Source organism: Notolepis coatsorum (assembly GCF_963971535.1).
Source record: "Notolepis coatsorum genome assembly, chromosome: 1".
NCBI classification, from domain to species: domain Eukaryota; kingdom Metazoa; phylum Chordata; class Actinopteri; order Aulopiformes; family Paralepididae; genus Notolepis; species Notolepis coatsorum.
The window spans coordinates 169328372-169354411 of record NC_140165.1 but is presented as its reverse complement, the minus strand read 5'-3'; the positions used below and the strand labels follow the sequence as shown (position 1 = coordinate 169354411).

Genomic DNA, 26040 nt, shown 5'->3' with positions numbered 1-26040 from the left:
TATATTTGTCTCCCCGGAGACCAGAGTCTGAAATTATATTGTATTACGGAACGTATTGTACACAGATCGCATTGGTATAGACGGCCTGCATATCGTCTGTTACCTTGATGAACACAATAAAGTCATTCTAAATTCTGATATACACTGAGAAAGAGGCTTATCTGTTTTTCAGGCATTGCCGTCCTGCCTTGGGGTATCCACTCCATGTCGATTCAAATGATCCTCAGCTTCTTTAGGTGTGCGTAATCCAAACCTGCGGCCGTCACTGCCCACGATCGATAACTGCGCCGGGTATGCTAGCCTTGGCTTGTGACCAGCTGTGAATTTTTTTTGCATCACCTCCTTGTATGGTAGACGTCGAGCGATGGCGTCTTTGCTTAGATCTTCGTAGATATATATTGAATTATCACCATATTTCAGATTCCCCCGTTGGGTGCGAGCAACTTTGATGATGTCATCTCTTAGTGATGTCTTCCGCAGAGTAACAATGATGACTCTTGGCCCTTTGTTTCTTTGCTCCCTAGGACCGATTCTGTAAACTTGGTCCACTTTCGGCACTTTGTTTGGAGGGTTGATACCCAAAATCGTTGATAGCACTGTTGGAAAGTTGGCGTCTTCGCAGTTTACTGCTTCTTCAAGCCCTACAATGCGGATGTTATTTCGCCTGTGGTAGCGTTGGGATTCGAGTTGCCTCTCCATCGATTCATTTTTAACCTCTTGTATTTCCCTCCGGCATGCTTCTTTCACAATTTCTATCTCATTTGCCATCTCTGTCAAGCCCTTGTCGATGTTGTTTTCGATCACTTTGACTGACAGTATAATATCTGTCACCGAATTCTCCACTGACGTGATTAGCTCGGATTGTGCAGCGACCGCTTTCATGACTTCCTCCAATTTAGCATCGATGCGATCGAATTTATCTTCGACGTTTGCTTTGAGCGCCTCCATCTGTGTAATCTGTTCTTTCATCAGGATAGACAGTGTGTTGAAATCGGCTGGTGCGGTTGTACTGCTTGTTTCAATTGGTGATATAGGTGCAGTGACGGTGACGGTGGATTTTTTTGCTATTAGTATCATCTTATCCAGATCGGCTGCTCTAACTTTCACGGAGCTTGTACCTGTCACTTGTGTTATGTTGGCATCTATTGACTCTCTGTCGGGGACCGTAGTCGATGGTCCCGGTGTATTTTCCTCTTCATTCTCCACGTCGGGGCTTGTCGCCAACGGCAGTTTACCCGCGTCGGCTGGAACGTGTCTCTTTGAGCGAGTATCTTTCTGCGACCCTGGAGTTACCGTATCTTGTTTCTTTCCCTGATTTCCTTTATTCTTACTCATGTTGTCTTTTGATATAGTTAGTAGAAGGTCTTATCAATACATACGATGTGGTCTAATCTCTTTTGATATTGTCCAAATAATGTTTTTAAACGAAATTAACGTTGGTGGGAGCGGAGCAGTTGCCAAATGCGTGTGCTACATATTACGCTAAACCGGAAGTTGACATTTTTTATATAGCATGGATCGGTATCAAACTGCATTTGATAATCTAATATATGCATTTATGCCTATATCTCACGTTCTATGAAATACTGCAGAAAACGATAAAAACATATTTATACTCTAGACCAGGGGTAGGCAACCCTAGGCACGCGTGCCTGCATAGGCATGCAGGGGCATTTTCATAGGCAGGCACAGGGGGCAGCATTAAAAAAATTAATAATTATTATTATTTTTTTTTTTTAGTGAAATATTTTGCACTGTTGTCGCATTTATCTTGTTGAAATCCTCCCACAGGTTCTTTTTACTACCACATATTTAATTGAGACCCTTTATTTGTTTATTATTTCAATTTAGCTGGAAATACATTGCTACATCATTTGCTACATAACATTTGCAGAGCCTTATAACAAAATCATTATTACGGTCACCATTGTGACCAGTGGGATTAATCAACAAATTGTATTATTTATTTTTCTATTTCATTGAACATTGCACATGTTAAAAGCCATTTTTTTTTACTCAAAATGTGAGTATTACCAAGTCAACTTGTGTTCTTAAAACAATGACAATAAACATAGTTTTATTAGGTTGAAATAATGTGGTTGTGTACTTATTTTTCTGTTAACTTATTATGGATTGAAAACTGAAAACCTTAATGCAGAGTAACTGAACTCAATATTTTTAAGTTCTGGTAACTTATTATTATTATTATTTTTACAGTGTAGTCTTGCGATCAATCAAAACGTATTTACACGATATACCTCACATTCACCCTCCATTCACATCCTGGTGTTCTCCTGGTGTTCTCCATTAGGCCTGTAGGTGGAGCTATGACAGCACACGTACAGTACACACACCGATGGTGTGTGATGTGTCCAAAAATTAATGGGCAAATGTGAGTGAAATGGTCGCACTGTATGCAGCTGTTTGTCTGCATTGCATCCCCCCCCCAACTCAGATTTAGGGTTGATACAACCATCATAATAATATTGTTAATAATAACAATAACAATAATGATGTAATCATGTAAAAATTATCATTAACACTTTGGTTGCCTAAGGTTAAATTAATGATATACCATAGATTGCCAGCGCTATTTGTCTATGGAGAAAGTCCCCTTCTTTGCAGGGCTATAACTTTTTAAATTCTATTGCTACATTGCCATTATTAGGGCCCATTCAAAGTCCTATATGTATTGTTCATTGTGTAGCAACGTTAAACTTTTTCATTCACATATTCATAGTAAAGTATGGTCTAATGTATAAGTATGTTTTCATCTCTTTCTGCAGCTTTCTCCAGAACGTGATATATAGCCCCAAATGCATTATATTGATGATGAAATACAGTTTGATGGCAATCAGCGCGATATAAAAAATTCCAACTAGACGTACTTCTAGAAGTTACTACACGTCATCTGATGTTGACCGGATGGGCGAGGGGGCGTTTATAATTCCGTGGGCAGCGTTATACCAATCATCTAATGTGGGTCAAATGTTGATAATATCAGTTATTATCGAAGACGGTAACGTTACACGCTGAAACTCACCCCAGTCTCTGCGCGCCGTTGGGCGATCATCGTCGAGTAGAAATTTTATCATTATGGGATATATTATTACCCGGTCCATCTCCAGCTTGTATAATGGTATATACGTCCAAATCATGTTGTTTATCGAGTTATTGGCAATCGATCGCTATGTAGAGTGACGAGCTAGAGTCACGGGACATGTACCGAGTGGCCGGAAGCAATACGGACGTCTAGCAAAACCTCTAGTGCGCTTCCTGTTAAGCGCTTGCGCCGATCGGCCACCAGATGGCGCTCCTGAACCGCCAGAGAGCTCAGTGGGTCCTGCTGGTGGATCTCAGGCCAGCGGAGGGACATTATGAATCCGATCGCAGATTTTTGAAATATTGATATAAAGACGACGTACAGCGTCCCCCGGCAACTTTAGCATGGCCAGCAAAGACGTCTAAAGACGGCTCCCGGCACCCAAAGTGTTAAAAAGACCTGATTATGAGAAGAAAAAAATTACGATGCATGGAATATTGTTGAGGCACACTAGTTACAACTATATTTCAAACAGGCACTCCATGTCAAAAAGGTTGCTGACCCCTGCTCTAGACGGTATTTTAGTATGAATGTGTGAATGAAAAAGTAAAACGTTCCTACATCCTGAACGATAGATAATTGATGTTGAATGGGCCATAGTAATGTCAATTTAGCAATACAATTTAAAAAGTTATAGCCCTGCAAAGAAGGTGAACATCTCCATAGACAAATAGCGCTGGCAGAGGATGGTTTAGGATGATCAAAGTGGTGGCAGAGAATGGGTTAAGAAACACTTAGACACCTTGCATGATAGGATTTCCTTCAGATTCATGTTGGCATCCATGTATGGCCAAGGGGTGAAAAATGGTAAAATCTGCCATTTTGAAATCCAAAATGATGTAGGTTAGAGTTATCTGATCCGAAAAATTAACTCATAGTTGAATTCCCCATTAAGAAACACATAATTTAGACACCTTGCATGTTAGGATTTCCTTCAGATTCATGTTGGCATCCATGTATGGCCAAGGGGTGAAAAATGGTAAAATCGGCCATTTTGAAATCCAAAACGATGTAGGTTAGAGATATCCGATCTGAAAAATAATCATATATTTGAATTCCCCACAAAAAAACACATATTTTAGACACCCCACTCGATTGATTTTCCAAAACAAAAAAAGTATGGCCCGCCCTACCCCACCGGCTTCCCACCCGCTAACACTGCCAATTGTGTGCCTCAGACCCACTCCTCTCTGAGCTCCTGGGGCATCATCAAAGAGAAGCAGGCTATTCTCGGTCCTCGCCCTACAGTGTTGGAACAAACTTCCCACCACAGTCAAAACAGCTAAAACCCGCCCAATTTTCCGCCATCAACTAAAAACACACATCTTCAATCAATATCTTAAATGGGGAACCTTCTTACTGTCTTTTACTATTATGTACCTTACTACTATGCTACTATACTTATACTACTACCTATCATGCTAATATGACTATACTACTATGTAGGGATGTCCGATATTATCGGCCTACCGATATTATCGGCCGATATTGGCATTAAAATGTGATATCGGAAAATATCGGTATCGTTTTTCTTTTTTTTGTAATTTTTTTTTTGTACATTTCTATAACCTTGATTTACCCAGGCAAGCAAATAAGAACAAATTCTGATTTTATTTATTGTCAAAAGTATGCATAATGTTGTGTTAATTCCACAACAAGAGATATGTAATGTTAATTACCTGAAATTATTCCGAAACCCTGCATATATCGGTATCGGTTGATATCGGTTGATATCGGTATCGGAAATTAAGAGTTGGACAATATCGGTATATCGGTATCGGTTAAAAAGCCAATATCGAGCATCCCTACTACTATGCACTCAGAGTATAACACTCAAGTTTGACACTATTTGACAAACAATGCCACTGATCCTTAGCTGCCAGAGATGTACCCTTCCTGCTGACTTGTTGTTCCCAATTTGTAAGTCGTTTTGGAAAAACGCATCAGCTAAATTACTACATGTAAATGTAAATGTCTGCTTCTCCAGACACTGTGCGCCTCTCCTCTCATCCTTCCCTCCTCTCCAGACTAACTCTGTTCTGTGCAGATAAACACCACCCTCTCCTCTGTAGACTAACTCCAGACTAACTCTGTTCCGTTCCGTGCAGATAAACACCACCCTCTCCTCTCTAGATTAACTCCAGACTAACTCTGTTCCGTCCAGATAAACACCACCCTCTCCTCTCTAGATTAACTCCAGACTAACTCTGTTCTGTGCAGATAAACACCACCCTCTCCTCTCTAGACTAACTCCAGACTAACTGTGCCGTCCAGATAAACACCACCCTCTCCTCTCTAGATTAACTCCAGACTAACTCTGTTCTGTGCAGATAAACACCACCCTCTCCTCTCTAGACTAACTCTGTTCCGTCCAGATAAACACCACCCTCTCCTCTCTAGATTAACTCCAGACTAACTCTGTTCCGTCCAGATAAACACCACCCTCTCCTCTCTAGATTAACTCCAGACTAACTCTGTTCTGTGCAGATAAACACCACCCTCTCCTCTCTAGACTAACTCCAGACTAACTCTGTTCTGTGCAGATAAACACCACCCTCTCCTCTCTAGACTAGCTCTGTTCCGTGCAGATACACACCACCCTCTCCTCTCTAGACTAACTCCAGACTAACTGTGCCGTCCAGATAAACACCACCCTCTCCTCAGCTCTGTTCCGTCCAGATAAACACCACCCTCTCCTCTCTAGACTAACTCCAGACTAACTCTCTTCTGTTCCGTCCAGATAAACACCACCGTCGACGAGAGCGACAAGTCCAACCCGTTTCGCTTCGCCAACATTGGGGTGGAGAAGTTCCTGGAGCTAAACTCGGAGCAGAACCACGACGACTACTGCCTGGCCTACGTCTTCACGGACAGGGACTTCGATGATGGAGTGCTTGGCTTGGCTTGGGTTGGAGCACCCTCCGGTTGGTGTACACACACACGCACGCACGCACGCACACACACACACACACACACACACACACACACACACATACACTACCAGTCAAAGGTTTGAGTACACTTGCTGGAAGGCGAGCATGTGAGCGGAGCGTGAGCGGAGCGGTGGATTTTGAAGTGAGCGTGGAGTGTGTTTTTAAATGGGTCAGAGCTCTCCTCCGCTCCGAGCCGCTCCCAGCCGCTCAGTGCACACGATCACACAGTGGTTTAAACTGATGTAATATACATGTAGTACAATGCCAAAGCAATAGGTGGCGATGTACAAACATGAAGGTAATTTTTAACCAATCAGAAGGGTGAACCGTCACTACACATCCTGCTAAGTCAAAGTAGAATCCGCCATCTTTAAATCACCTCGGGACCTCGGGTGAACGCAACATTTATTTTCAGTGAGAAACAAACAAAGTGCAATAAAAAAAAAAGGATACATTCACTGTGTTCTGCCTCATTTATTGATGAAACGAAACCAACATCAACACAATGTACCACCAAGAGCGGAGAGTTTAGTCTCTCAAAAAGCGCTGTTGTTGTTAGCTTACATGCTAACGTGAATGGGATCGGCCATAGCATTGCGGCTAGGCTAGCTACCTTAGCATAGTACAGCTAGTTGAATGGATAAACAACGTTATTTAACATTGCAGAATGGGTACAATACAATACGGCTCAATACAAACAGTTGTTAAGGGGCCCAGGGGGTGCAGACTGTTGTAGTTTGATAAAATCAAGCTAATTTACATCATGCTCCAAAAATATATATTTTTTCTGCTGAGCGGGCTGTGGAGCGGGGAGCGCTTGGGGGGGGGCCCAAGTGAAGCTGAGCGCTGAGTGAGCGGAGATGGGCTTGGGGGGGGCCCAAGTGAAGCTGAGCGCTGAGTGAGCGGAGATGGGCTTGGGGGGGGGCCAAGTGAAGCTGAGCGCTGAGTGAGCGGAGATGGGCTTGGGGGGGGGCCAAGTGAAGCTGAGCGCTGAGTGAGCGGAGATGGGCTTGGGGGGGGCCCAAGTGAAGCTGAGCGCTGAGTGAGCGGAGATGGGCTTGGGGGGGGGCCAAGTGAAGCTGAGCGCTGAGTGAGCGGAGATGGGCTTGGGGGGGGGGGGGCCAACATGAGCGAATGAGAGCGGAACTCAGACGTCTAGAGCGAAGAGCGGATGTCTGGGCCGCTCCGCGCCGCTCCGCTCACACGCTCAGAAGCTAGTTTTCTGTTTCCACAACTAACAACATTGTACGTCCACGGAAATACTTGAAAATTAAAGCAGATTACGATATAGACTAGGCAGAATTTCAGAAAATGTGCTTGTATAAAGTGCTGAAGGCATTTCGTGTTTATTTTTGGTACACAACATTTCTAGGGGTATTAAGGGGTGCTGAATCCAAATATGCTGTATACCAAGCTCAAAAATGTCAAATAAGGCCTCAAAATTGAGAAATCCAACATGGCCGCCAGCACCAGGCCCTCTCTCCACAAAAACAGGTGCTAAACCCACAGTTTTTATTCTACTGACATGAAACTTTGCACAGAACATCTGCACCTATGGAGGAAGAGAGTAGGAATATAGCTGGGGTGCAACCATGAGTAACAGGGTGTTTTTGACTGTCTAACTGTAATCTTTGTATAGGCGAGGATAAAAAAATGACATTTCTTCAGTGTTTGCAGGAATACTACAGCAATTTGGTAATAACTGTACAGTGTTGGACACCAACATTAGAATCCCCCAAGTCTTAGCTTTATTCAGGTACCAAGTTTATGCAAGTAGCTCTTATAAATCTGGATATATAAGCCTTTGTTTTAATGTAAGCATGCTGTTTTAGGCGAATTTTCAAAAAATAAATGGTGGGGCTTAATGAGTTAAGTGTGACTACACAAGGTACAAACCTGAATTAAATGTGCTTTTGTAAGTTTTCTTACATACATCAACAAGGACGTAGTCACACCGGAGATTCAAGAATCCCTACTTGGCGCAGAACACCTTGGACAGGCACAACTGAACATGTTTGTGGACAAACTTTTGTGTGAACCTCCAGATAGTGACCAGCACCTGAACCTGAAATCACCCATTCAAATGAACAAAGCCAAGACATTTGCCTCTTTGTATGAAGTTGTGCAACTTTCCAAGAACAAGCAAAACACCATCAAAGTGGACAGGCAGATTCTACAAAGGCTCATCACAGCTTACAGAGCAGGTCGTAAGGTAGACCTTGACAATATCCTCCAGCATGAGCTCATGCCCATCCCGCCATCTCTGGCCACAACTAACGGGAGTCTACATTCCACCAACAAGTCTGTGTTAGCAAATATACTGACGAAACAAGTTAAAACCCCTGCAGATCTTACCCTTCAGGGACCCAGCTGCCTGGTCATTGATGGCCAAGCTCTGGTAATGGCACTCGGAAAGCCACCGGACACTACAACATTTGGTGACTATGCCAACAAGTTCACTGACACCGTGTTGAAGATGGGAGCAAAATACCAGAGGGTAGATGTCGTCTTTGACAGATACCATGACCAATCCATCAAATCAGGCACAATCTGAGAAAAGTGCTGCCAAACTTCTACCAGCATGTGACTTGTTCTACCAGAGGCGGGAATATTTTAGACCATTGCTACTCGCAATTTAAGAGCGGGTACAAATCACATGCTGCCAGTCCTTTCGGCAAGTCAGATCACGACGCCATCTTTCTTGTACCGCAGTATAAACAAAGTCTCAAGCGCATTCCTGTAGTATCGCGAGATGTGAAGCGCTGGACGGTGGCGTCGGAGGAGACGCTCCAAGCTGCACTAGAATGTACAGACTGGGGGGTGTTCCGCGATAACACAGATAATATTAATGACTACACGGAAACAGTGCTGGACTTTGTTTGTACTTTGGTAGAAGAAACAATCCCCTCTACCACAATTAGAGTTTACCCAAACCAAAAGCCCTGGGTAGACAAATCCATCCGCGAAGCTCTGAAGGCGCGCACCTCAGCATACAATGCCAGGCTTGTGACAGGCAACATGAATGACCACAAGGTGGCGAGATACAATGTTAGGAGGACAGTAATAGAAGCAAAAAGGCGCTACAGGGATAAAATTGAACTTCAATATGAACAGGCTGACTCTAGAGCTATGTGGCAGGGCCTCAGAACGATGACAGATTACAAAGGCACCTCCCTCAAACTGAACAGTGACATCCAACTGGCAAATTATCTCAATACCTTCTATGCGAGGTTTGAGGCTGGGAATAACAGCACCAGCCTACAAACCACCGCAATGGAGGGGGGGGGGGCACTGCTGATGGAGACTCAGTGTTCAGAATAACAGAACATGAGGTGAGGAGGACGTTTAAGAAAGTGAATATCAGGAAGGCAGCAGGACCGGACGGCATCCCCGACCGTGTCCTAAAAGTCTGTGCCGACCAACTGGCCCCGGTATTCACTGACATATTTAACCTGTCCTTAGAACAGGCTGTCATCCTCACCTGTCTGAAGAAGTCCACCATTATCCCTGTACCCAAAAAATCCAAGCCTGCTTGCCTCAACGACTACCGCCCTGTAGCTCTCACCTCCATAGCCATGAAGTGCTTTGAGAAGCTAGTGAAGGGCTACATCTGTTCCTCCCTCCCCATCAACCTGGACCCCCTGCAATTTGCATACCGCCCCAACAGGTCCACGGAGGACGCCATAGCCCATGAGCTGCACACAGCAGCATCACACCTGGACAAGAGGCAGGGGAACTATGTGAGAATGCTATTCATCGACTACAGCTCAGCATTCAATACCATAGTCCCCTCCAAACTCATAGTCAAGGTCAGGGACCTGGGCTTGAACTATGACCTCTGCCAGTGGGTCTTGGACTTCCTGACGGGCAGACCCCAGGTGGTGAGAGCAGGCAACTGGACCTCCTCATCCATCACTCTCAACATAGCGGCCCCCCAGGGCTGTGTTCTGAGCCCCCTCCTCTACTCCCTGTACACACATGACTGTGTGGCACAGCGGAACAACAACACAATCATCAAATTTGCTGACGACACAGTAGTGGTGGGCCTGATCTCTGCAAACGACGAGAGGGCCTACCTGGAAGAGGTTAAGGTTCTAGCGGGATTGTGTCAAGAGAACAGCCTCTCCCTGAATGTCAGCAAAACAAAGGAGATGATTGTGGACTTTAGGAGGTCGGGGTCAGGGACTACAGCCCCCTCAGCCTCGATGGGGCACCGGTTGAGAGAGTGAACAGTTTTAAGTACCCCGGAGTCCACATATCCGAGGACTTGACATGGACCACACACATTGACAGTGTTATCAAGAAGGCACGACAATGCCTCTACTTCCTTAGGCGCTTAAGGAAGTTCAACGTGAGTCAGAAGATCCTCAAGAACTTCTACTCATGCACAATAGAGAGCATCCTGACTGGCAATATCACCTTCTGGTTTGGGAATAGCACTGCACAAGACCGCAGCAGACTACAGAGAGTGGCCCGTTCAGCTGAACGCACAATTGAAGGTGGGCTTCCCACTCTCCAATACATTTACAACAAGCGGTGCATGGGCAAGGCTAAGAGAATAATCAAAGACTCCAGCCACTTAAACAACTGCCTCTTTGAACTGCTGCGGTCAGGCAAGCGATACCGGAGTCTCATGGCAAGCACAGAGAGACTCAGAAGGAGCTTCTATCCCCAGGCCATCAGGATGCTCAATGAATGAACAATGAACAATAAGCAAACCATCAACACACCCACAGCGCACATACACTCACTTAAATAAACACACTGTAGTACCCACTTTACCACTTTAGACACACTTTACACTTTATATTTATATTTATATTATTGGTAAGGAAATTGCACATCATTCTCATTCCTTATTGCACCTCACCACTACAAGGTGGCACCACAAGCTAAGCTATACCTCACCATTTTTGTACCAGCTGTACATACTGTATATATAGATACACTGAACAATTTTGTTGTTTACATTTGTTTACATACTTGACTTCTTGATGTTCTATTTTATACTTATTATACTTATTTTTTACTATCTTGTTATTATCTAGCACACTCTCAGGAGCAACACAGAAAGAAACATTTCATGCAAAGTATTCTGTATGCTGTATGACAACTAATAAAGAAACTTGAACATTCACTTATTTATATGGTAAAATAATCTTTTTATTTTATTATATTATAATCTATTCTATTCTATTCAGGAAAAGTGGCATTGGATGAATCATGCAACTGCAAGACACCTGCGACACCTGCCTGAATACGATTGATGACTGACAATAAATTACTGTACCTAAGATACTGTACGCATATTAAGGACTATCTAATTTGCATAAATGGCATGTTGATAAAAAATTCAAGAGAAAATAGTTTGAATAAATCCATCCTGCTTTTCTTTCTTATTTGGTTGATGAGTTATGCATCAATAACGACCACAGTTTCTGCTATAAATATGAGTTTCAAGCAACATTTTCACAACTGATCTAAAATCAGGATATGATTTTAAATTATTCATGTATGCAAACATATAAAACACATTTCATTCATGTTTCTACCTTGTTTAGTCAGAAAGATATGCACTTAAATAGATTTCAGGCTGGCGCTGGCGGCCATGTTGGATTTCTCAATTTTGAGGCCTTATTTGACATTTTTGAACTTGGTATACAGCAGATTTGGATTCAGCACCCCTTAATACCCATAGAAATGTTGTGTACCAAAAATAAACACGAAATGCCTTCAGGGTTTTGATTTTCTGAAAATTGACCCTGTCTAATATGCAAAACGAAACAAAACAAGGAGTATTAAGAGTTGTCTCTACATCTTGGAACAGTGCCGTTGAATATGTCAAGTCTCCTGATTTCATGTGATCATAGATATTGGGACAGAATGACTTGTGAGGTGTTGACTCTTCTGTTCCAAGGTTTAGAGATCGTTTTCAATTACCCTTATGTTTTGTTTTACATTGTAAAGTGTTTTAAATTTCATTAAACAGTATGTACATAAACTAAACCTTGTCAGTTAGGAAAAAACATAGCTTCTGGCAAGTGTAGTGTTTTGACTGGTAGTGTATACGCACATACGCACACACACACACATTCACACGCGTACACTACTAGTCAAAAGTTTGAGAACACTTGCTGGAAGCTAGATTTATTTCATAATTGCACACACACACACACAAGCACAGGCACACACACACACAAACACACAGGCACAGACACACACACACACACAAGCACAGGCACACACACACACAAACACACAGGCACAGACACACACACAGGCGCTCACACAGGCGCACGCACGCACGCACGCACGCACGCACACACACACACACACACACACACACACACACACACACACACACACACACACACACACACACACACACACACACACACACACACACACACACACACACACACACACACATACACACACACACACATACACACACACACACACACACACACACACACACACACACACACACACACACACACACACACACACACACACACACTCTCTTAGCTGTCCATCGTGTTCGATGATGACGCTTGCTCCAGGGATGGGGAGAGGGGGGGGGGGGGGTTAGCGACGCTGCCGCTGGTGCCACTTCTCGTGGGCGTTGAGTCCGATCCTTGAGCCACACACCCGTCCACAGATGGCGCAAGGGAAGCCAGATACCTGGGGGATGCCAGCCGCCCGCTGGTGTCGTTGCGTGCGCCTCTCAGATCTTCGGTCTTGGTTCGTTTGGTGTATTTGGGAAACTGCAGTGGCACAAGTGACTTGCCAGGCTGATCTGTCGAGTGCCAGAGTTTCAAGCTGCGTGATGTTTGCACACTTTAGGAGGTCCCTGGTGTAGTCCTTAAAGCGTCTCTTTTGGCCTCCAGCAGCCCGCTTTGCTCCTCTCAGTTGGCCATAGAGGACTTGGCGGGGCAGGCGCTGGTCAGGCATACGTATGGTGTGCCCTATCCAACGAAGATGTTTTTTGGCCACAGCTGCGGCCATACAGATTGAGTTGGTGTTGTTGAGGATGTCTGTGTGGGGGACTCGATCTTCCCAGGTCAGGCCGAGGATCCTTTGGAGGCAACGGATGTGGAAAGCGTCCAGGTTGGTGATGTACCGGCGGTATGGGGTCCAGGATTCTGCTCCATAGAGCAGAGTGGAGAGACATACTGCGTTGTAAACGGCAACCTTGGTGCTGATCTTCAGGTTTCGGTTTTCAAAAACCCTGCTGCGTAGGCGTCCAAAGGATGATGCCGCTTTATTGATACGTGTGTGTATCTCCGCGTCAAGGGAGCAGCATGAGGACAGAGTGGAGCCGAGGTAGGTGAAATTATCCACTGTTTTGAGTGGAACACCGTTTATGTGAAAACTGGGAGGTGTAGAGGTTCGGGAAGTGAGTTGGGACATGACTTCGGTTTTTTGTATGTTGACCTGGAGACCGAAGGATTGGTACAGGCTGGATATGGTGTCGAGAGCATGCTGCATAGACTCTGGACTGTGAGCTAAGATGGCACAGTCATCAGCGTACTGTAGCTCACATACTTGGCAGGATTTTGTCTTTGTGTGTGCCTGGACACACACACACACACACGCACGCACGCACGCACGCACGCACGCACGCACGCACGCACGCACGCACGCACGCACGCACGCACGCACGCACGCACACACACACACACACACACACACACACACACACACACACACACACACACACACACACACACACACACACACACACAGGGGTATACTGTGTACTAATGGGGTTTTGCTGACAGACCCAGAAGCCTTTTCACAGCAGCAGATGAGCCTGTACAGTAGCTTCCAGGCTGCAGCATCTCATCTCTGCCTTTTTGAAAGAATCCACTCAGATGAGCTCAGTTCAGGGTCTCGCTTTCAAGAGAGGAATTTGTACGGTGGGTTTTCTGGCTCTGTCCTCTGGAGCGCGGTGCTGATGTTTATCAGAAAGCGGTGAAAGCATCCTGGTGTCTCCTGGTGTCCCCGGCATGCACCTCCATAAGCTCTTCCGCCTCAGTTACTGCATTACACACCCTGACCTTCCCTCAGGAGAGCATGTAACTGTGCTTCCAAGGACCAGGGAGGAAATGCTTTTTTTAAGTCGCCCTGGGTTTTTGTCCCATCAGCATTTTGAGCGTTTCTGCTCCCTCTGCATGGACGTTAGTCACAACTGCAGTGCTCTCCTTCTGCCAGGGTCACTAACGGACATTGAGATGGTCTGGTGTTCTGCTCAGTTTAAAGGTGGATGGAGATGCAGTGAGCCTGGTGATGGGACTGCTCTGTACTGACAGCCTGGTGGCTCTGACATCAACCCTGACTGTTTTATCACAACAGGGTTCACTGGGCAAACAGACAGTAATAACCCTGCCAAGCAACACACACACACACACACACACACACACACACACACACACACACACACACACACACACACACACACACACACACACACACACACACACACACACACACACACACACACACACACACACACACACACACACACACACACACACACACACGATGGTGATGATAATGGTGACTGTGGTGATGATGGTGATTGTGGTGATGATTATGGTGATTGTGATAATGATAATGATGGTAACTGTGGTGATGATGAAGATGGTGATGATGGTGACTGGTGAGGATTATGGTGATGGTGGTGATTGTGGTGGTGATGATGGTGATTGTGGTGGTGATGATTATCGTGATGATGATGATGATGGTGATTGTGGTGGTGATGATGGTGATTGTGATTGTGATGATGATGATGGTGATTGGTAATGACGGTGATTGTGGTGGTGGTGATGATAATGATGATTGTGGTGGTGATGATGGTGATTGTGATTGTGATGATGATGATGGTGACTGGTAATGATGGTGATTGTGGTGGTGGTGATGATGATGGTGATTGTGGTGGTGATGATGATGATGGTGATTGGTAATGACGGTGATTGTGGTGGTGGTGATGATAATGGTGATTGTGGTGGTGATGATGGTGATTGTGATGATGATGATGGTTTTGATTGATTGATTGAAAAGTTTATTAACAGATTGCAGAATGGGTACAGTACAGTACAGCTCAATACACACAATTGTTAAGAGGATGCAGACCTGAGAAAGACTTTCGTCTTGTTTCCATCAGGGTCCCCCATTTTCAATTCATCATATGACACACATGACATACAGATAGACAGTACTGCTACATCTATACATTTATGACAGATTTTCAAATACAGTACTGTTTGTGATACTAAAAAAATCCAGAAGAAGAGTATATACATTTGACATAGAAACTGTGCATTGGGGGAGGTTGGGTAGGTGGGGTGGGGCTGTACATTGGAGGTGGGGGGGGGGGGGGGTTGGGTAGGGGGGGGGGGACACTGTACATTGGAATACTGACATACATTTGACATGGAAACTGTACATTGGAGGAGGTTGGGTAGGTGGGGTGGGGTTGGGTGGGGCTGTACATTGGAATACTGACAAAGCCATGCTTGGTCTTTATTGTACAACTGGGTTAGGACATTTGTAGGGGCCAGTTTTGAATTGCAGTCTCCCGTAGGTGTTCTTTGAGAGTGTTTTTGAAGGTGGGTAGTGATTTACATTCCTTTACAGCTTTGGGTAGGGCGTTCCACATTGTTGTGGCATAATTGCGAAACGTGTTTAGTCCCTTGTTTGAGCCGAATCTGGGTTTTACATGATTTGTGGAGCTCCCTCTGGTGTTGTGATCGTGGTATTCACTGACCTTTGGGAAGTATTTTGACATGTACATGGGTACCTTGGTCATGTAGTGTATCTTGTAGACCAGGCCCATTGCAAGTTGCTGTACTCTGTTGTCTACTCTAAGCCATCCTAGGTTGGCAAAGTGTGCAGGGGTGAGGTGGGTTCTAGGAGTCAGGTCAAGCAGTAGTCTGACTAGTTTGTTTTGAGATGTTTGTAATTTGGTTTTTAGTGCCTTTGAGGTGCTTTGGTACCATGAGGTGCAAGCATAGTCGTAGTACCCTTGAATGAGTGCTCCTGCCAGAGTCTTCAGGGTATTCTTGTTTACCAGAGAGGAGATCCGGTACAAGAATCAAGTTCGTTGATTGACTTTTTTTATTACATTGGATGCCATTTTGTCACAGGAAAGATTAGCCTCTAGGATGGAACCCAGGTAGGTAATTTCATCTTTCCTTGTGACAATATTGTCACCCACTGTAACTGAGAAGCCGTCTGTTTTGCTGAGTTTGTTATTTGAACCGAAGAGAATGGACTCTGTTTTGCCCATGTGTAATGATAGTTTGTTGTCGGCGAGCCATATGCAGATTTTGCCTAGTTCCGAGCTGAGGGTTTTTTCAACCTGTAACTTGTTCTTGTCAGAGACCAGCAGGGCTGAGTCGTCCGCAAACAGGAACAAGTTGCAGTCACAAGCTGACGACATGTCATTTGCATAAATTAGGAACAGTAGTGGTCCTAGTATGCTTCCTTGTGGAACACCACAGTTCACTGTGAGGGGGGGGGGGATAGGGTACCGTTTACCTCCACCATCTGTTCTCTCCCCTCCAGGTAGGATTGTATCCAGCTCACTGCCAATTGCTTTTAGCTTGTCAATCAGAATGGTGTGATTGACAGTGTCGAAGGCCTTTTGTAGGTCTAGCATGACCATGCCGCAGTATTTGCCCGCGTCCACCTCTTGCTTGATGTGGTCGTTCAAATAGAGAAGGCATGTGTCAGTGGAGTGGGATGTTCTGAAGCCAGATTGGAATTCGTAGATTAGATTTTTATCCGTAAGGTACTTTTCGACCTGTTCGTATACTATTTTTTCCATGACTTTCGAGATGGATGTAAGGATAGAAACAGGGCGGTAGTTGCCTGGGTCTAATTTGCTGCCCTTTTTGTGCAGGGGTGTTACTCTCGCTATTTTGAAGTCCTTGGGGACGTGTCCCTGTTTTATGGAGAGGTTTATTATGTGTGTGATGACTGGGGTGATGGCGGCTGCCGAGTCTCTGAGGAATTTGGAGGGTATGTTGTCATGGCCAGTGGCCTTGTTCGGTTGGAGGGCGCTCAGTTTATTGAGTACCTCATCTGTAGTTACCATTTCCAGTTTGAAATCGTCTTTGTGGACGCCTAGGTTCTTGTAGTATGCTACTATGTGTTCTACCCCATACTGCCCTGAGTGGGAGGGTAGTTTGTTTACCAGTGTTGTGGCTATGTTTGTGAAGAAAGTGTTTAAGTAATTGGCTACATCCAGTTTGTCTGTGATGAGCGTGTTGTCTGTCTTTATGTTTATGTTTGAGAACCTGGTTTTAAGTTTTTTACTGCAGCCTAGTTGATTATTGAGTAATTTCCAAAGTTCACGTGGTTTATTTTTGTTTTCCTCAGTTTTGTCATTGATGAAATTTTTTTTTGCAGTTTTTATCATGGAGTTTACGTCATTTCTTAGTCTGTTTCTTTCTAGTTTGAGTTCAGTCACGTGGGCTTGGAGTTCACTGCTCGTGCTTTTGGTAAGCTTTGACTGACTTTTATGAAATTCAGAGCATTTTTTGTCTCTGGCTTTCATAGCGGTCAGTATTTCAGTGTGCATCCACGGCTCAGCGCGATTTTTTGCCCTGGTGGTTCTTAGGGGGGCCATGTTGTTTAGTATTGTTGAGAATTTGGTTTTGAAGCCAAGCCAGGTTTCTTCAACCAGTGTACCATTGAGTTCATCTGACCAGTGGTGACTGGTAATGATGGTGATTGTGGTGGTGGTGATGATGCTGGTGATTGTGGTGGTGGTTTTTAGATTAGATTCACTTTATTGTCATTACATGGTACAAGACAGTGCAACGAGATTTTGTACGTCTAACCAGGATGTGACAATCAACAGTCAGTTGCAATATAAGACACATATAAATAAAACTGTACAGTAGGGTGTAATGGCACAATGTGCAATGGTGAGAATACAAAATAATAATTAAAATAATCATTCAAATAAAGTCTACATAAGTTATGGCTATATACACAGGTATATAGTGAGGTGCCGTGAGCTAAGTAGAGTTTTGATTCAGAAGTCTGACAGCTGAGGGGAAGAAACTATTCATGGTCCTGTTGGTTCTGCCTGGGAGGCTGCAGTAGCTTCCCCCAGAGCGAATGATGATGATAGTGATGATGATGATGGTGATTGTGGTGGTGATGGTGATTGTGGTGGTGATGATGATGGTGATTGTGGTGGTGATGATGATGATGATGATGATGATGATGATGATGATGATGATGATGGTGATTGTGGTGATGATGGTGATTGTGATGATGATGATTACTCAGGACTAGTAATATACAACGTGATGAAACTGACTCTGCATAGGGGCTTGCAGCTCAATAACCATTTATAGGCAGTTTGTGTTTTATTAAAATCATGGAACATAATGGTTTGTCCATGTTATTCAGCAGTAGGCTATTATGAGAAAACAAAATTCGTTAGATTGGACATTTTGATTAATTATACAACAGGTAGGTCCGACCACGCATTGTGATTGGTCGAGAGCGTTCTAAGCCGTGAGTATATTCATGATACACTCACGGTTAAATCACCATGAATATACCACTGCGCTAGCTTTAGAATGTTATAGAAAGTTTCAACTGCCATCAAAACGTTAACTCGACTGTCAATATGACCTACTCCGCCGACAATATTACGTTTGATTTAACGTACCCGTAAACAATAAACAAGTAGATAGAAATAGATGACGGGCCTACATCTAACGGTAATAATGAAAACAGCATTATTAGTAGGGGTGCACCGAAAATTCGGCCGAAATTTTCGGCCGAAAATGGCCACAAATGGCCGAAAGAGTTTTTTCACCGAAAATATATCACGAAACAGAAGCAACCTAACGCGTGTTGTTGTGACGATGTCATCAAAACGCGGATTCATTACATGCGCGCTGTGAGCTCTTCAGTCCTGCGTGATACTCCTCTTGGGACTCGGGAGCAATGCATCTCCTCGGGAGTTGTTTCTACAGTATGTAAACTCCGCGCGCAACAAGTCCAATAAATGCGTCTTTAACATACTTTATCCTTATTTACTATATATATCACTTGAGTGATCTAATATGCATATTATTCAGAGCGAAAGGGGGAGGGATTGTTTCTCTCACATTGACGCTGTCTACTGTGCCAAAGTCATCTGGGGACTAGAAAGGTGTGCTCAGTAGAGCACAGATGTCCGCCTCTCTCTCTCTCTCTCTCTCTCTCTCTCTCTCTCTTTCTCTCTCTCTCTGATTGATTGATTGATTGAAAACTTTATTAACAGATTGCAGAATGGGTACAATACAGTACAGCTCAATACACACAATTGTTAAGGGGATGCAGACCAGAGAAAGACTTTCGACTTGTTTACATCAGGGTCCCCCATTTTCAATTCATCAGGACATATATGACATACATGACATACAGATAGACAGTAGGCTACTGCTACATCTATACATTTATGACATACCAGATTTGCAAATACAGTACTGTTTGTGATACAAAAAGACCCATAATAGTGATTATTTATTATTTAAGTTAAGTTTAGCCATAATCATATATTTTTCCATAATCAGGTAGCTGAACAACATTGGTAAAAAAAGATTCTATTCTATGAATCATTTTCGGCCTTTCGGTTTTCGGCCAACTGTTTCCTATTTTCGGTATCGGTTTCGGCCAAGAATTTCCCATTCGGTGCATCCCTAATTATTAGACATGTCAATCCATCGAAAGAGGAGCTGGACGCACTGGAGAAAAGCCTAAGAATAAACTTCCCAATAAAACTGTTGTACCTTGAGTCAGATGTTTGTTTGTTTTGACATAAACGCAAGAATAGAAGCATGATTGTGTTGTAAGTTTTTGATTGAATACTTTATTTTGACACAATCGTAGGACAAACATTTGAAAGACAAACAATAAGTGTTAACACGCTGGTCAAAAATGGATAAAACACAATAAAGCCAAAGCTTGTTTCCATTGTGGTCCATACATGGAACATAAAAGGCACAAAAACACAAATGGACATGTACACTAGACAGGACACACCCTAAACATTAGTACAATAACACCTAACCTGAAAACTCATACAGTCAACTAATGTTAAAAGAAAATCCGCAAACCCTAGCAACTCATGATAAAGAGAAATAAAAGCCAAGTTATGATAAATGAGATAAAAACCATATTAACACTTTCATTGCCAGACATGCGGTGCGCCTTACCCCCCTTGAATGCCACCACCCACTTCAATGATAGAGCTCTCATATTTGCAAACGCATAAACTATGTCTTAAATTATGGCTATGTGTGTAATCTGGCCGTTGCTTATCAATGACTTGTTTGCAGTCAACATTGTCGAAACGGATTGTTTTTTAATCGGTTCATTTCCGTTTTATACCATTTTGAAAATCTTTCGGCCTATTTATGAATCATTTTCAAATAAACGCTAGATTATCGATAGTATATGTGTACTTATGCACGCTATAGAAGCAAGCTGAAAAATCGATTCTCTCATTTCCTGATCAGCAAACACGCACACACACACACACCAGCGTTTCCGTTAGCCGGTAATTACCGGTATTTGACCGGCAAAATCTGTTGAAGTCCGACATATTTAATCTCTCCGGTCATAGTGTCCGGTGAAAATAGTTCCCTCTGGGCACAGTTTGATTATTTGAATTGTATTTGGATGGGCTGGAGTTGGGTGGCCTATGCGATGAACGAAACAATCATTGCGTTTGTTGTCGTTGCTTCGCCAAGCAGCCGGTCTGGTAATGACGACGCTGTGTCAGCGAGAGCTTGCTGCTGGATTTGCGGAAGGCATGCAGCTGCAGACCCACAGAACCCACCAGCTTTGCTGGCACAGTGCGGTCCCCAGACCTGGAAAGCTGCTCTGCGGGTCTGCAGCTGGATGCTTCTTGCAAACTAACTGCGGCCGGCTCGCGCTGACAACAGCTTTCATTGTTGGACCGGCTGCTTGGTGGAGCAACGATGAAACGAATGTAATGAATCGTTCGTCGCATGGGCTATTTAATTTTGGCCTGTTTTGGTACGGTTCGGGTGGTCAAGTTGTGCTTGGAGGGAGTTGTTTTCACCGGACATTATGACCAGCACCAAGTCGTTGGGAGGTGGAGATATACATCACGCAAACCCACGATAATGTTGCCGTCTCTCTCTGCCAAATTTCTCAGTTCTTCGCTTGATATAATTAATACAAATGTCCAATATAACGGAATTCGTTAGCTCATAAAAATGTGATTATAACAGACTGCTGTTTAGTGTCGGACCGACTGCCCACATACGCGGTCTATTTTATTTCAAGTCAGCAGCAGCACGGAGTATCGAGGGACTTATTTTATTTGGAATATATTAATGACTGTATATGCAAAAGTAGCCTAGTTTTAAGTAATAATATTATAAATCTACATGCCTTGAGGATGACATTCTTTATATAGCCTGCCTATCAATTGTTTTAAAGCTCAATAAACTATGACCGGAATTAATCTCATTTGTCCGGTAGATTGAAATCTTGCAGGTCACGGAGACCGGCAACAATTTTTTCTAACGGAAACCCTGACACACACACATAGGGCACACGTTGATATCTCTGTGAAAAAAGATCTGATTATCCTAAAACTGGTAAAATAGATTCCTTACCTCAGATCAGATGTTCTCCAAAAAGATTATTCCAATTCCTGATCGCCATTCCAAATATTGATTGCGTTTATTGATCCAACGCTGGGTACTGGAAATATGTATTCCACGCTGTTTTGGGGCTCTGCAATGAATCCGATCCTCTCGGGTGACTTGCCTGAGAAGTAAAATGAGGAAGCTAGATTCCCCCCCCCCCATGTGTTTCATTCAATCCATTCCAAAGGGGTGCAGTACCACAGGGAGAGATGATAGGGGGTGGTATTTTCCCAATGGAGCTCAGAGAGAGTTTGCAGCACTAACGTGAGACTAGATTGATGAAATATGAATTCAAATCGCTAATAAAAAAAAAAACGAGATGTCTCGTCGTTGGCAATGAACGGTCGGCATGAACAAACGAGTTATCTCGTCGTTGGCATTGAAAGTGTTATGACCAATTTGAGTTGCTGCTGAGCCATGTTTTTAGGGTGGATTTAAATCCGAGAGTTCGAGATCTCAGCATCCAGCTCCATCTTCCTGACAGCTAACCTGTAATCCCTCTCCTTCTTGTTCTCCCTCTCCCTCTCCTCTCTCTCCCTCTCCCTCTCCTCATATTGTAACCGCGCCAAACTTAATTGAAGACTGGCCTCCTCAGTACTCCCACTAGGGAAGGGTGAAGCATGTCTGGGCCCTGGAGACGTGACACCCGAAAGGGGAGGCTTATCCTCCTCTACCCCGTCTGCAACCGGGTCCACCACCGCCCCCTCCACCCCCTCATGCTCCGTGTCCGAGGCCGACTGAGGGGAAGAAATAAAAGACGCCCCCTCACCCATACCGAGCACCTTTCTATATACTAAAAGGCGTACCACCTCCTCCCTCAGGTCAGCCTTCGACAAACTTTTAGCAAGGCTGACCTGAAAATGGGAGGCAATAGCACAGAGATCCTCCTTCCTACACTGATCCAAATTATCCACGGAGGGATCACTCAGAAACCCCTCCACACTAAAAGACGTCATGTCTACAAAGAGACACCAGCGCAAACATACACCGATCAATTTACTACTAAAAACCAACCTACCCAACGTGCCCACCACACACCAACACCAACCGTCTGTTGCCCACTAACGATCCCCCATTTATGTTACGTACCCCAGTGGGGAGACGCAACACAAGGCCACAGACAGGGTAGGTGAGGGTGCAGTGACACAAAACATAAGGTTATGTATATAACCAAGTCGCCATAATTCATAGAACTTGGTTATATACATAACCTTACGTTCTATTTCATTATGGCTTTCGCTCAGCATCATCTGCACAAGAGAGGCTGAGCGGGAGCCATAGCCCGACAAATGTACCCCGCTGAGGCCCCCCACAACCATCAGACCGGGGAGGACCGAGCCCCCCGACCCTCCCTAATGGAGGATACCCCCCCTATTGGAGGCTTACGGGAGGGAGACGGATCCGACCGTGCGAAGAGGAACTCAAGCAGACCGTGGCTTGACCCCACAACTACACACACGCACAACCCGCATGCCACCAGGGAACGAACGGAAGGAACAACCTCGTTACTGCCCCCAAAATCACGGGGTCAAGAGCAAACCCAACCCCGTGGCAAGGCTGTAGCAGCGGAGCGCGAAGGAAGACCCAGACCCACTGAAGGGACTGGATCCCCTGGAAAAAGGGGGCCCGGAGAGGTCAATGACGCCAGGCATCAAGACCCCACCAGGCGGTCACTTAGTGACACCGCCCCCCACATCGCCAGCGTATTCGGATAAGGCCCCTCCAAGGGCGGGCCATTTCCCCCCAATAGCAGACCGCCTGGCACACTGACCCTGCAGAACAGGCAGTCAGCATGGCCGTAAGCACTCAAAAAAGGTTAACCAACGGAAGCAGGCAGCGCACCGGGGAAACCAGGCAGCAGGCTGTAACCTGAGCCTGGAGCACTGCTGACGAGACAGGCGCCAAAGGAGTCAGCTGAAAACAGCCCCCCCGGCGGAAGGGGCGTATGCTGGCGTTGTTGACCACCATGACAAAGCCTCCATTAAAAAAAACCCACCCAGAGGGGTCGAGGCAGAGAAGGCTGACATGATTGGCAGACGTCATGAACGTGCAGGGGCACACTCAACCGGGCAACCCGGGAGTTGACTCTGCTCCAACATACCAGGGAATCAACTACCCTCTCGGTACAGACGGTGGTCGTTCCTATAACCCCTCAAGAAAAAACTCCAAAACACACCTGCGGGTATACACTGGCTATACTGCAGTACAAGTGTTTCAGTTTTCAAAAAAGGGTTATTCCAGGCCTACGGGTCGACGAAACATTACTTCGGACCGGGCCCGGCGGCTCGGGAAGCACAGGGTTACCAGAGGAGGTCCAAAGATCACCCCAACAGCCCCCTCTTCGCCACACGTGAGAGAGGAGCGAAAATAATGGAGAACCAGCCCTAAGCACACCGCACTTGGTATTCCCAGGTGGTCTCCCAACCAAGTACTAACCAGGACCGAACCTGCTTAGCTTCCGAGATCGGACGAGATCGGGCGTGTACAGGTTGGCATGGCCGTAAGCCATTACGATAGTGCAGAGTACAACATGTACCCAACAAAGGGTCTCCATAACGCCTAACCCTGTGACACCCGGGCCGACCCGGCATTTTTCCCCCCGAAAAAAGCACAAGTCCCTCAGGGTACCAGAACAGCAGATCTGCATCCCCGGCGGACAACGGGTTAACTGACCTGGACCAGCGCGACCAGACCAGTCCCGTGCCCTAACCACGCCGACATGCCCACTCCAGAAGAGGGGGTAGGTATGCGTGTCGATCTAAAACATGAAAAGAGGGCGCCACCCAGACGGTCCCATTTGTACCGCACTCAGTGGCCCACCCCAAGGGCGTGAGACCCCTCTACCTATGTTCTGATCTATTCCGTTAACATCCCCCAGATATGAACGAGAATTCATCGAGACAACCTAGTAAACTGGCGCTCGGAAGAGACTAAACTCCATCCCAGTTGCCCTATAAAAACGCTGTTTTAATAACGAGCAACCAAGGCGCACTTAGCCCCTGCGTGATTCTTAACAGAAACACCCCGAGCCAGCACTATGTACGCATCGAGACCCAAACACATCAATGGATAGTCTAGCAAGACACCAAACATTGTTCCTCCAAGTCGCCTGGGAGAACGACACGGAGCCGTCGTGCTTCATGTTCCTTCCTCTTTTTATTTAAAAAAGAAAGAAACACAGACTGACATGAATCCCACGTGACGCAGCTGAGGGTAAAATTTTTTTACATTTTTACATCCCACCACCCTCGCCACAGGGAGGAGACGAAAATCCCCAGAGAGACTTCCCATGCGAGCTGTATAGATTGAAAAGAACATATTGCAACATTGAGCTATGTAACACTTGGGTTAGGGCTCTCCGAGGAGGAGGCACTGAACCAATACACACTCAATAATCGAATTTAATCGAATACACACACAATAGAGCAGAACTCCTTTTTGAAGTTCTACTCACCTTGACAATCTGAGGAGGAGGCTCTGAAACTCTGAGGAGGCTCCCTCACAGGGAAGGAGAGTCCGAACTCACAGAAGGCACTTCTCCCCGAGGAGGAGCTTCGTGAGGAGGAGCTCTGACAACTCCCTGAAACAGATCCATAACATGGACCTGAACAACCCACGGAAGTCTTACCAACAGAGACGCGCTCAGTGACGTACTCTATGGCGGGGGAATTTTCGCGGTGCACACGCCCAATCTTCCAGGGCGTGGGACCAGGAAACTCCCCCCCCCCTCTTACCCTGTAACGTGCCGAACAGCAACGTGACAGGAACCTCGAAGGACAGGAGGTTTTAACCCCTGACCAATCAGAAAAGGGGAGGAAAGAGGGGCGCTCAGGTGGCGTAACGGAGATTGTGTTCGTCACCAAACCCCGGAGCGGCTAGATTTGCATGTTCGAATCCAGCTCACAGCTCCGGGGTTGTCACCAGCTTGGCTGGCCGTTCGCACTAATACAATTGGCAGTATTAGAGGGTGGGAGAAGCTGGCGGGGTGGGTCCGGGTCATTGTAAACAGCGACTCCTACAGTTCGGTCGGGGCGCCTGCTAAGCGCGGATAGGACTTGAGTGGGATAGTGTGATCCTTCCACACGCTACGCCCTCTCAATGAGAATCCGCGCTGCCAGGTGAAAAGAAGCGGTTGATTGGCTAGACGTGTGTCGGAGGAAGCATGTGATAGCCTCCACTCTCCCAGACCGACTGTGGGGGGTGAGTGCGCAGCGACCAGGAAGGGGATTGGGAATTGGCATAACGACTAACATTGGGATGGGAGAAAAAATCGGAGGAAAATGGAGGGGGAAAAAGATCAATAAAA

At 45.4% G+C, this 26040-nt stretch overlaps 1 protein-coding gene across 2 annotated transcripts in view; it reads left to right on the top strand.

Annotated features, from left to right (window-relative positions):
- Window positions 1-26040, top strand: part of adam10a (ADAM metallopeptidase domain 10a) — a 361448-nt gene that overhangs the window by 262045 nt on the left and 73363 nt on the right. For both annotated transcript variants that reach the window (XM_084321679.1, XM_084321680.1), the window contains one exon: window positions 5844-6027. In XM_084321679.1, coding sequence (XP_084177805.1) covers window positions 5844-6027 — 184 coding nt within the window. The remainder of the gene's footprint in view (window positions 1-5843; window positions 6028-26040) is intronic.